General features: G+C 49.4%; 1 protein-coding gene across 3 annotated transcripts in view; it reads left to right on the forward strand.

Annotated features, from left to right (window-relative positions):
• Positions 1 to 13,243, forward strand: part of CDK5RAP2 (CDK5 regulatory subunit associated protein 2) — a 163,880-nt gene that overhangs the window by 123,308 nt on the left and 27,329 nt on the right. For all 3 annotated transcript variants that reach the window (XM_037127451.2, XM_053656144.1, XM_053656145.1), the window contains 3 exons: positions 5,193 to 5,241; positions 8,076 to 8,248; positions 13,076 to 13,195. In XM_037127451.2, the coding sequence (XP_036983346.2) occupies positions 5,193 to 5,241; positions 8,076 to 8,248; positions 13,076 to 13,195 (342 nt within the window). The remainder of the gene's footprint in view (positions 1 to 5,192; positions 5,242 to 8,075; positions 8,249 to 13,075; positions 13,196 to 13,243) is intronic.

Genomic DNA, 13,243 nt, shown 5'->3' on the forward strand with positions numbered 1-13,243 from the left:
CATGCCCCCTCTTGATTTATTTCTTAGTTATTTACCTTGACAAGCCCAGGGAGGTCTCACTCTTTGTCTCCTGCGAAGCAGAAGTGTTGCAGGCTTGGCAGACAGCACAAACAGGACTGTATTTTCTTTTCCAAAAGGCGTAAAGGTCTCAGGGACCTCGCTGTGCCTTTTTTTCCTTGCAAAAAAAAAAAATGCAGCCCAGGTGGGTCTTTCCTAGATGCTGTCGAAGAGGTCTGCCTCCTGAATAATGAAGTGAGCTGCTCACAAAGCAGTTTTATATCGGAGGCAGGCACATAGCATGAGTTCTTAAAAAATTTAGTCTTTTTTACTAATACAAAGCAGCACATGTTTATTGTGGGATAACAGATAAGCAAATACTCCTGTAATTGCATCATATATATAGCAAAACATGAACACCCTGTAGTTTATATTTTCAGACCTTTTTTAATACATATTAGTGGTTTTTTGGTAGTAGGACTGTTCGCGGTCTCTCCCTTTGTTCGGTTATAGATAATGAACGTTGATCTACATTGTAAGTGCTAGTTGCTGCAGAGCGTGCTTTCGTTTGAGTGTACGATTATTTCAGTCATTCCCCGTTAGATGGACGTTTCGGTTGTTCTCAGGTTGGGGTTATTGTAATGGACAGTGTAGTGGAGTTCTTTGTGCATATCCTTGCTGTTTCTTTGTTAATATTTAATTGGTTGAATGCAACAAGTAGTTTGACAGTGTGGTGTTATAATGCTTGTAAGGAGCTTACGGGGCCCAGACCTATAAGCGCTGGGTCTAGGCCCTACAGATTTTGTGAGTATGTGCCTTTTTCTGGGGTGAGGTCTAAAACAGATTTCCTAAAACAGGTTGAGACCTGAAGTAGATCAAGAAGTGGTGTTGTGGTCTCAGGTTTCTACCACCTCCTTGTGCGCGGTGCCAGGGTGCACTGGCGTAAACCAGGGTGGCGGTGTTTGTCTTCAGTATGGCCGAGTAAGCCCTGGGGACGGTACAAAGAAGACTGGGCGCGTCCCCTTCCTTAGGGAGCTCCCTGTGTGTGCCAGGGCTTAGCCACCCGAAGCAGAAGATGCTGTGGGGTCCCTTCCCCAGGCTCTCCTTCGCCTGCAGGGATGAGCCTGACACACCCATTTCTTTCAAGGCCTTCTGCTGCATTTGCCTTTTCCAGCCCACTAACCTGCAAATGGTGGTGATGATAAGGAGAAATGGTGAGGGGGGCTGGTCTCTGACAAAGGCTTCTTATATGCCGGGCATTGTTCTCAGCCTATGAGGAGGTATTATTCATCTTAATGAATGAGGAACGGAGAGGTTGCTTCACTGGCTCAGGGTCACACAGGAAGTGGCAGAGTCTGAGCCCAGGCAGTTTGTTTCTGCAGCCCGACCTCCGGGTCCCCACGGCGTCCATCTCACACTCCTGTCACGTGAGGTGCCCTGGTCGAACGTGTCTGTGGGTCAGGCCTTGCCTTTCCCCGCTCCTGTGACGCTCTTCACACCAGCCCCTTTTCTAGAACGCTTCTCCTCACGGCCCTCCAGGAGGCTTTCCTCGCTCACCCCGAAGCTTTGACTCAGCGCACACGCGTGGCCCCCCATCCTGTGTGCTCCCTCGTGTCCGTTCCTGTGAGCGGGGGGCCCAGTCCTCAGGGCAGCCCGGCTGACACGAGGAACTGAGCCCTCACAGAGGCACGTCAGTTGCTCAAGGTCACAGCTGACTTAGCTGAACTAGTTACTTCTGGGTTGTTTGTAGCTCGCAGATGACAGTCACTTCTGGGCTTATGATGGAGGCCCGGTGCTGGGGTGGGAAGAATGACAGCTTTGGAGCCCAACAGACTTGGCTCAGATCCCATTTTTACGGTTAAGGGATTGGTTTCCTCTGTGAGGTAGCAGCACCTGTTTTGCAAAGTGGCCTAGCCAATGGTGGGAAACAGCAATGGTTTCTTGTGGGCACATTTTATTTCCTTAGAGCGTAAGCTCCTGGAAGATGGGGGCCTTATCTTGTTCTGGCCTTCGACCTCGGGAGGGGCAGGACAGGCAGCGTCCAGTCAGGATTTGATGGCAGCGCTGGCAGCTGTGTGGAGTTCCAGAGGGCCACTTTATTCCAGAGGCTCCCTTGGGGTTGAAATCCCCCAGCCCTGTCTGACCCGCAACGTGAGCCCAGCAGGAGGCACCTCTGAGCTCTGAAGACAGGACTTCCAGGAGGAAAGGGTGTTGGACCTTGGCCTCCACAGTGGAAGGGGTTCATGGTCACTGGGGAGGGGTCGTAGAAGGGTAGAGGGGTGTGCGTGTTAGGGTCAGCACAGCGGGCCAGGCTGTCAGAGAACGGGGGGGCTTTTTCTTCCTGTCTGCTGCTGCGGTCCGGCTCCACGTAGCCCCTCGGCTGCTTCTTCTCTCTGTGGAGCAGTGCTTTCCTGCCTCACAGATAGAGCCGAGCTGTCGCCTCCTCTACATTGTCCCCCGTGGTCAGGTTGGGTCTTGTTTGTGTCCTCCATGTGCCCTCCCAGCTGCCCTTTGTCTCAGCCCTGCAGTGGACTTGCCTTTGGGTCCATCACCCGCCTCAGCCGTGAACTCGCTGCAGGCAGGCTGGGTCTGCCCTCCTCTCTGTGCCCTCAGTGTCCAGCACAGGCACCTGGGAGGAGCCTTGTAACCCTGAGGAGGAGCTACTGTGACACAGGAAGGGAGAGACACTCGGGTCGGTAGGAGACGCCAGGCTCTGGTATCTGAACATAGTTTTGTGTGACTGGTGGATTTGAGCTGGGGAGTCCTGTTTGCGAAGGGGCTGTTTAAGTGGGGCCAGTGTGCAGGAGGGACCGGTGCAGAGAGGAAGCGGAAGGCAGGGCACCAGGTGCGAGTCTGCTGCGTGGTCATCTCTCGTTCACATAGGAATTGGATAACCAAATGTCCTTCTCTTTGGAAAGACGAAGTCTCTTCACGGCCACACAGCTTTTAGGGGGAGCAGTGAGATTTACCTGAGAGATGGGAGCAGTGTTGTCACAACACCATCCTCAGTGTTGGGACTGGCCTGACAGATGGAACCTGGTCACCCGTATTCAGGCAGTTCCCACCACGACACTCGGTGCATCAGCCCTAACGACCTCCCTGCACATCCGAGGTCACAGTTTCTACTTCCGGGTTTAAGGAGCACTTGTGGTCGGGCTGTGGCCGGAATGCAGTTGGTGGGTCATTACTAGCTCCTCGAAGGCTCTCTTATTTGAAGAGGAGGAAACCTGTGCTGCTGGAGTATCGGGACTTTTTCTTCCGTGGTCATGGGTTTCGCTAGGAGTCCAGGAGAGTTTTTTGGGTTTTAAGATCAGTTCAGGAATGCTTAAAACTTGCCCCCAGACCAAGGGTCTGCGGCCCCTCGAGGTTCCTGAGGCAGGTATCTGCTCCCAAAGGGCAGTGGTGAGTGTGAAGCGGGAGTTCTGTTGGCCTGCCCGGTGAGCGTGCAGCGCCGGAGCTCTTTGGAAGGCTGGGCTGTGGCAGATGGCTCTCCTCGGCGTCTGCGGGGCCGAAATCAGGCCATCGCAGAGCGCTGGTAAGCAGCTCCAGTGCAGGTGTGAGATGTGAGAGGAGAAGTGCTGTCTGCATGTGCCGAGGGCGTGCGCTTGTGCCTGTCTGTCCAAGGTGGTCCCGCCGTCTGGGACTTGCATTCAGGGTCTTGGATTCTGACTTAATCAGATACAGATTCTTTCCCCACCCCCTTAAGGAGGAGTGTAGAGGACAGAAAGGTGGAGCCCAGCAAACATCCACTGTGGGAGAGACCTGTCAACCCCCTTCTGCCTTCTGGGGAGCCGAAATACCGTGTCATTGCAGGATGTGAGCACAAGGAGGGAGACACAGGTGTGCGGTCGAGCTGGCAGCAGCCATGTCTCTACGTCCCTTGCGAACCAGGAGCCGGCAGGAAAGTAGGCGAGAGTGTGTGGGCCGTGTGAGGAGTGGGAACATGAAACCTCCCGCATCACCACTTCTTTGTTGTGAAAGGGAGGTGCTGACCCTGGGCCTGGAGGGCTGTTTTGAGATCCAGGACATTAAAGAACTATCCTCAGGCCTGTCTGACTCACTGCCCGTGCCAAACAGGACCCCGCAGGGGAGGGTGACCTCCAAGCACTGGGTGCACGGCACTGACCCGGGCCCAGTGGCTGTCCTGGTTGGGGGGGCGGGGAGCAAACAGCCCCGTGAGTTCATCAGTGGGAACCATGAGGCACAAGGCAAATGTGCGAGTCTCCAGTGACCCTTTCCTGTGCGCTCTGGGGCGTGAGAACTTCTCTTTCAGGAGTGGTTTTGAAAATGCAGCGTGGGTGTGGTTTAATTATAGTCTCATTCTTCAAGCGCAGCTATGGAAGGGTTTGTTTTTCTCTTTAGCCACACATTAGTTTCTTCAAAGAGCTCATCCCAGGCTGCAATTTCCAGGGTTCTGAAGTATTTTTCAAACAAAGTTGTTAGTCTCTTTGAAATCCAGGCTCCTGCGCTGCCTTTCAAACAGCAGATGACAACAGGCGGGAGAGAGAGGAGGACCTTGTGCCCAGCTGCGCTTGTTTTGTCATTTCTTTCCGTCATGTCCCCTGTTGCAGACGCTGGCTTTTTCTCTGTGCTCCTTTCCGTAGTAATCCCTCTTCTGAGATAAAGGCAGATAAAGCAGCATGCACAGAGATGTTTGTTTCATTTGTTTGTATAAAAGTGAAAAAAATGCAGATGACCTAAATGTCATCTGGGAAAAGGGACTGGCAAAATAGTGGTGTATGTATGTCTACCATGGGGAAGTAACGTGGTCATTAAAAATGAGGCTTCAAAAGCATATTTAGTAAGAGAAATGCTTACAATAAAGTAAGAAGTGAAAAATTAAGTCATGGTGTCCTGCCACCCATGGGAAAATACCCAGAAAAATAATGGGAGGCGATCCTGCAGGTGGTGCCCATTACCCCGTAGAGACCCCAGGTTCCCTTAGTGTCAGAGGTTAGAGAAGGACAGAGAGCCAGCAGCCAGCGGCGTTTGTCGTTGCTTTTAGCTTCAGTGCTGCCACGTTCCCACTCGAATGAGTGATAAGGAGTCTGTAGTCTGAATTGTGTTCTTGTAATCCTACTGTAAATACCCAGGGTTGTTAGAAAGAGTGGTTCAACAAAGGAAATAGTTCCTGTGCAAACGCAGGAGCGAGAAATTACTCGGGAAAACTCTTTGAATGTTATTTCTGCTTCCAGGGAAATCAGGAGGAGTGGAAATGAGCACCCAGAACGAACTGATAGAGAGGTGAGTGCACAGCGCTCGTTTGGAAGACTTTGTGGGTTTGGATTGTCTGCCTGCTGTTTCGGTGTTCCGGCTCCTTCCCACTGTTAGTAATGCACAAACACCTGGGACACTGGGAACGGCCACACAAAACCAAGGGCTCATGCCGCGGATCAGGCAGCCTTCATTCAGTTGTTTTAGGTTACCTGTCACATTTCTCTGTCAGGTGATGTGACCCAGATGACACCTCCTTCTGTTGGCATCTGGTCACCTGCAGAATAAATTCCAGACTCCCTAGCCTGACCTTTGAGGCCCTTCTCAGTCTGACCCAGCGTTCCTTTCCACCAGGTACCCCTGCTCCTGTCTCCTCTGACTTGTTCTCCAGGCCGTGACTTGGCACAGTGCACACTCTACCTTCTTCCCCTTGTAGTTTGAGGGGAAGTAGTCTGACTTCTTCAGAGTCAGGTCTCAGGACACAAACCTGGCTCCTCCTGACACCCCATCTCTCCAGTACATTCCAGGATCAGTTGTTCTTCCTGTAGCACTTGACATGTAATTACATTACAGAACTTACCACATGGTTGTGTCATCCTCGCTGCATTTATCTTTGGCCCCCAGAATTCCTTGAGAGAGGAAAGGAGCTAGCATTAATTGGGTATTAACATTCCATATTTCTGACCCTATAAGGTAAGCAATAGTCTCATTTTTGGATGAGGCGCCTGAGGGTCACAGTTATATACTTGCCATTGAGAGGCAGAGGTGGGATTTTGAACTTGAGTCTGTTGTAGGGTACTCCAAGCCTGAGCTGTTATTGTTATTCCACATTGCCTGTGGAGGGCAAACACTGTGTTTTTAATGCCTTTATACCTGCTCCAGCCCCGGGTATCTGGCATGTAGTTGGAATTCAGAAGACATTCACGGGATAAAGGGGTTGCATACTTTCTAAGCTTTCCTCTGTGGCCAACTGGAAGTGTCAGGGTCTTGTCCTCCTCTGTTTACTTGTTAAAGGCTCTTACTGCTGTAAGTGCTGTGGGTGCTTCCCTCCTCTTCGGGGCAGCAGCCTTTTGGCCTCTTGAGAGTAAAATAAAGAAATAGAGACCAAACAAACGGAACTAACAAGGTAAATAGAGACAGAGTTGTAGATAGAGAAGAGAACAGCAGCTGAAGTTGAGGGGAGGTTGGGGGTAGCAGGGACTGAACTAAAAGGAGAAAGGACTCACGGACATGGACAATAGTGGGGTGCTTTCAGGGTGAGGGGGTTGTAAGAAGACTAAATGGAATGGAAAGCTGCAATAAAGATAAAACTAAACTTAAAAAAAAGGAAATAGAGACCAGTCTGGGGTGCAGAATTTTAGTTTTTGTTGGTGTCACAAAAGCCACCAGTGTCATTAGAGCGGGCATGGGGGTGGCCGCAGCCACTGGAGGGCGTTTTTATCAAGGCTTCTGTAGCTTCAGAAGAAGTACTCCTCTCCCGCTGCAGTCTTCCCAGTTCACCCTCCACTTCCGTCCTTAGAATAACAGGTCCCGTCCCACTGGCAGGCAGTGGGGAGGGCAGGGAAGGCCTCCTAGGCTGGACATAGTCTTCGCTGGCATCTCAAGGCTGCAAACGGGGGTGTTTGGGCTTGTTTCCCGCCTGAGGTGGGAGAGACATCACTCCTCTGAGCAGTGTGGCTGGTGCATTGAACATGAGAGTCATGGCTAGAGAGGCAGGCAGGGCCTGGCTGGGTTGGGCAGAGCCCGAACTCTGTTCTGTAGAAAGAGGGGAGTCTGAAAGAGGGGAAGTTGGGACAGGATGTGATCAGATTCGCCACCTCGAAAGGCGGTGGTGGTTCTTGGCGATTGGCTTGGAGGGAGGCAGCCTGCTCAGCCACGTGCCACCCTGTCTCCGACAGGTTCTTTCTCTCCTCTGCCTTTTTCAGCTGTAGGTTTAGCACTCACATGGGTCACTCCTAAGCTAATTAAATGGGTGTCCTTGGCCCATTCGGCACTGTTGCAAGGCAGCAGCAAGCCCATGCATCCATCATGCTGTCTGAGCAAAGTTGCATCTGGTGTTTACCTGTTAATGAATGCGTTGCAGCTTTGGAGTCCTTTGCTCTTGTCTGAGCTTATGAATAATGAGACAAGAAGTAATAGGAAAAGGGGGAGGAAAAAAAGAGCTTAAATTAAGGAGCTTATCTATAATGGAGATTCACATGGGCTTTTCACAGAGTTCAGGGTGGTTTTCCTCACAGCTTAGGTTGCCCTTGGGAAATGCAGGTTAATAACCAGATGATTACCAGGACGGTGATATTGCGGCCTGCCAGGGGACCACCAGAGGCCTGAGGTGTTTAAGCCCTATAAGACCCCTTCATGGGTTTGGGTTGGCCTCCCACACTCTCCTGGGGTCTTGAAGGCAGGCAGACCCTGCTCAAATATGAGCTCTGTCACTTGGAAGCTGTCAGATAATGGGCAAGTTTATGATGAGCCTCAGTCTCCCCAGCTCTAAGTGAGGGTCATCCTCCCTACTTCAAAGGGGTTCTGCGAGGACCAAATGAGAGGGTGTATCAAAAGTGCCTGGTGTGGCGCCGGCGTTTGGTCAACAGCCGCCGTCGGCTGATGCCCTCTCTCGGGTCTCTCCCCTGCAAGCCAGATGGTAGCCACCCTTCTTCATGGGCTCCGGACTCAAGCCCACTGAGCCTGTTTTGGTATTAGAATGTCCTTGCTAAGAAAAGCTCTAGGGAAATGAAGGGGCTCCCAAGCAGCAGTGCAAATACGGGGGAGTTTATAAAGGGCCCAGGAATCCGAAGTGTTCTTCGGTCAGGGTCCTGGCTGGGATCTTGATGCGGAACACGATTTCTCTCCTGATGCCGATGGTCCAGGGTGGAGGAAGACAGCTTGACTGATCAGCATATCCTCCCCGGGTCTCCTGAGCCTTCAGCCTCTCACGCCTTGTCTGATGGTGACACGTCCGAAAAGTCCTCCTGCTCACGAGACCAGAAGCAAGACAGCGAGACCGAGAAGACTTCAGTCACGGTGAACAATTTTTCTCAAGGTAAGCGAAGCTTTGCGAAGCATTTCCGGATAGCCGGGGTTTCCTGGTTTGAACAACAATTTGTCATCGTGCCTTGGTAAGCAGCGTGTAGTGACGTTTGGTTATTTCTCTGATGAAAGGAGATCCTGCGAGGGCTGCAGCGGGTCCTTCAGAGTGCCATTTGTCACTGGGGAGAGCTATGGTGGTTGGAAGTGCTGCTGGTTGGGGAAAGTCATCTTTAGTTTTTAGGTGATGACTTGTGTGATTTGCCATTCCCTCGTGCTTCTGACAGTGGCAGGCTGGGGAGCGCTGAGGTTACACATCAGTTCCGACTCTTCCAAACCCTTCCTCAGGCAGGGTACTTCCAAGACTCTCCAGAGATCACCTAACCCTGTTTGGACATTCTGTAATTCTAGAAATCTGCCGTGCTTCTCTTCTGTGCAACCCTTGGCCCCCAGTCAACCCCTTGTCCTGCCTCTGACCATGGAGCCGTGGGCCCAGGTGGCCGGACCAGCCTCCCAAGCCCCCACCTGCCCCTAAGCTGCCCTTTACCCCTTCTGCATTGGCAGCCTTTATTACCCCTGTTGGGGTGTTAGGTAGGGTATTTCAGAAGTTCAAGAAACAGTATAGACCAGAACAGATAAGTCAGGGATCAGTGCTCCCTAGAAGAGGCCAGATAGTAAATACAGGATCTGGCACAAATAACACTCCCTTTTATCACCTAAAATCTTTTATTACAAAATCATAAGCATGTGATTCTGTAACATAACCATATCACACGCAGCACATCATATGACACTTTAGGTGAAATGTTCAAATTGCTGTCCATCTTGTGCGAGACATTCATACGCCCTACCGACAACACTAATGGCGTTACTTCTGCTGGACCCTGTGTTTTAAGCTTTGGAGAGCATCTGGTCTTTTGTACTAAATCCTGGTGCAGAAGCACAAAGGAGCCACTGATAGTATGTAAACAAATGATGTGGTTGGGGTCCAATGAAACTTTCCTGACCAAAACAGGCGTGGGTGTATTTGACCCAGAGGCCCTGGTTTTCTGGCCCCTGGAATAGCCTCCGGACCTCAGCCGACATCTTTCGGTCTCTCTTCTGGTGGATTCTTTGCACAGAGTCCAGAGTGGACCCGGAGCACACAGGTCAGGCACTGGCACATCCTTGTTCAAGTTCTTTGTTGACACCTGATTACATGGAACATTGGTTTTCAGAAACTTTAAGTCTTTTTTTAGCAACGCCCCCTCCCTTTTTTTCCAGACGAACCTTTACATGTAGCTCCAGTCTGTGAAGGGAACGAGTGGAGGCTTCGTCCCCATGTCCCCTCTCAGGCTTCCCTGGGACGCAGGGCCCTGAGGAGCACAGCTGGAAAACACACCTGGAGCGAGACGGGCACCCGTTTGATGTAACTCAGGTCTCAGCTGGGGTTGTCCGGTGGCCGGTGGCCTACATTTGCTTTCTTTGGATTTCTGGCTGTGCCCTCTGCAATGTCTGTGAGTTTCAGAGTATGATCTGCCTTCTCTAATTTAGGTCAGACCACGAATTGTTTTGTCCCCAGTGCTTCGGTGCAGAATTTTTTATTGTCGACACTATTGCAGATGTCCCCTCCCCAACCTTTGCCACCTCCATCCAGCCGTCTCCTTCCCCCGGCCTTCACCACGCTGTTGTCTGTGTCCATGGGCTATGTGTCTATGTTCTTTAGCTGATTCCTTCATCTTTTGTCCAGTTGCCCCCAGCCAGGAGGAGCAGACTTGGCCGAGTGTGTGGAACTGGAGGGGCTGGGTTCACAGGGCAGCAAGGCCGCTCGCTGACGTTGGAGATCCCTGTTCTTTGGAACCTCCTGCTGGGTTATGGGGCACGTCCCAGTTTCTCCTCTGGCCTGCCCCTCTTTTTTCCTAGTCTGCACCCTGTCTACCACCCCAACCTCCGTTTATTTTCTGTGCAGAACCATGTGGTCATCTTTTATTCTGATTCCTCTGAGGGCCCAGGACCACAGGCCTGTCATGCCTTCCTGGTGGGTTGCCGGGCCTTTTCCAGCATGGGGAGAATGCTCGCTGGAGCCACCCGATAAACCCACTTTTCGCTTTCTCTGTTTACATGTCTTCAGGCTTTTCATCTTTGCATCCTTTTTTTTCCTTTTGTCATATTTATACTCTGAACAGGGAGAGAATTTTGTGTTTCTCCTTTTCCACGTAATATTGTATCACAAACTTTCTGACATGTCATTACATAAATTATTGTTAGTGGCTTTAGATTAGTTTGTTGAGCATCTGAACTGCAGTTTTTCTTCCTTCCTAAACCTTCACAGTTTTGAATAGCACTGTAGGGAATATCCTTGAACGTGGAGTTTTCCCTTTATTTGGGGGGTATTTTCTTAACCTAGATTCTCTAAATTGGAACTTCTAGGCAAAAGATGAACACAGTGTTTCTGGTGATTGCTTCTTAGCGGGATTTATGGTCTTAAAGAGTTAGCACTGTAAGAGGGTATTTATCGTGAGAGGGGTGGATATTTTTCTCCCACTTTGTAAAGGCGAGTATAGTGTTTCCTTCGCCTTGATGAGGGCTGCATAATTAATACGTGGTGTCCGGTTCGACTGGGATGTTTCCTTACGCTCAAGCGGTGATTCCAGCTCTCAGCCAGGCTCCAAGGAAGGTGACTTGTTCTGATGGCTGCTGAGCATTATCCCCGAGAAGCCAGCGGCGTGTGGTGTGGACAAACCAGCAAGCAAGGCTGCAGGCAGAGCAGATGAGTTCCTGGCCCACTCTGACCTGGCTGGCTGCTGGCTGCTGGCCGGTGTGCAGGGCAGCGAGGCAGGAGCGGCAGGTGCGGGGCAGGGACGTGGCGGGCGTGACGTGCCCGACGTGCCCGGAGTCCGTGGCAGACGGTCCTTCAGTGCCAGGCTGCAGCGGGGCCTCCGTCAGACATTCCGGCAAATGACTTGCCACACTTGTGGTGTTAATAGGAGGTAGCTGAAGGTTTGGGAATTAAGTCATCTCATAAACATTTAGATTCATGGTGAAATTACTATTTAATTAGGAAAAGATCTGTAATATTGTACTACTTTTAAATGAAAGTCATTTTGGAGGAATTAAAACTGGGTCATAGCATTAGTGTAATGTTTTAAAATAAACATTACTAAGACATACCGAATGTACCCTAATTGATAAATTAAAGACATTAGTTTTTGCCTTTGGATACTTGATTCTGTTTTAAACACTGATTCTAGAAACCTATCTCTGGATGGGAACTGTTTCTTTCTTTGTTAAAGTGAAGTTTGACAGAGGCTAAAAAATGATATATGTGCTCATTTTGGGAAATAAGGAAAATTAAAATTTTAAGTACTGTATTATTAAATATAACATTAAGATGGATATAGAAGTTTTGAAAGACCTAACATCTACTACCCAAATGCAACCTCTGTGAGTATTCAGGTGCATTTTCTTTATTTGTATGTGTGTGTGTCTTTGCTGTCTGCAGGTTTTTAAATACAATTATGACTATGCTGAATACCCATTTTGTACGTATACTTTTCTGTGATATTATAGGGTCTTCATAATGTAATTTTTAAATTATATTTTAGTGATTATGCTATTACAGTCGTCCCAATTTTTCCCCCTCTGCCCCCTTCCGCCCAGCACCCTTGCTCCCTCAGGTGGTCCCCCCACCATTGTTCATGTCCATGGGTCATGTGTATAAATGCGTATGAATTCTTTGGCTACTCCATTTCCTGTATTGTACTGTACTATACATCCCATGGCTGTTCTGTAATGCCTTAACCCCCTCACCTCTTCACCTGTCCTCCCACACCCTCCTCAGGGGACAGGAGAGGAAGGGAGTCAACGACCGTGTACAAAGTACTCGTGGACAAAGCCGAAGGGGGGTAGGATTGAGGGTGGGAGGTGTGGGGGTGGGTGGGGTGGGGGGAAAGTGGAGACCACTGTACTTGAACAACAATAAAAAAACAAAAAAACTAAGCAAAAAAGAACAACAGAGACAGAATTATGAGCACAGAAAGCTTTTTGAGGGTCTTCATAATATTTTAATAGCTATGTGATACACCGTAATGGATGTAATACAATTTTTTTAGTAATTTGAGTACTTGTAGTTCTTACTATTATATACAGTGCCAAAAAGAACATTTTCATGCATTCCAGCAAATGGTCGTCAGCCTCTCTGGTGACCTCTTTACATGAACTCCTAGAAGTAGTTTTCTTTTTTGGTAAATGACGTTGAGAAGAACCTTTCTCTCTAAGACTAATGATAAAAGTCTTCATATATATATATGTGTGCGTACATATTTATACTTATGCTAACGGGTGTAGTCTTGAGAGTGCCCTTCTCACCATTCTCATTAACGTCGAGATGACCATTTTGTTTTGTTTTTAAGTCTGAAATTAGTTAAGTGATACATGGATAGCATTCCTTTCAAAGACTTAGCCCTGAGAATGTCTGGATTCATGATGAAGGGAGTTTAATCAACTTTCAGGCAATTCACGCAGACTTGAAAATGAAGTTAGTTTCACCATAAGGAAGAGTTTAAATTAATATTTGATATTTACGAGAATAAAGGGCTGCATTAGAGTTACCACTGAAGTTGTATGGAGTGTAATCTTTCTCCATGATGTAAATACCTTCCCGGCGGAGGCTGCGGGGAGTCCCATCAGAGCCCTGCCTGTGGGCGGTGGTGCAGCCTCCCCACGTAGGCCTGGGGCAGAATCGCCATCACTGACTATCTTAATCCACCCAAGACTGTTGGAATCTCAGGATCGCCCCACAGTCTAGAAATTATTAACTTTGATAGGGGCTTCAGACTTTAAATTTAAAATGTCCTTCCTGTAGACCTACTAATGGAGCATATACAAGAAATTCGAAGTTTGAGAAAACGTTTAGAAGAATCTATTAAGACAAATGAGAAGCTACGGAGGCAGCTGGAACGGCAAGGGTCTGAACTGGATCAAGGTAAGAAGGACCTCCCCAGAGTCAGAGCGAGCGGGTGAGCGCTTTGTT

Source organism: Artibeus jamaicensis, unplaced genomic scaffold (genome assembly GCF_021234435.1).
Source record: "Artibeus jamaicensis isolate MK-2021 breed Jamaican fruit bat unplaced genomic scaffold, CSHL_Jam_final scaffold_1964, whole genome shotgun sequence".
NCBI classification, from domain to species: Eukaryota; Metazoa; Chordata; class Mammalia; order Chiroptera; family Phyllostomidae; genus Artibeus; species Artibeus jamaicensis.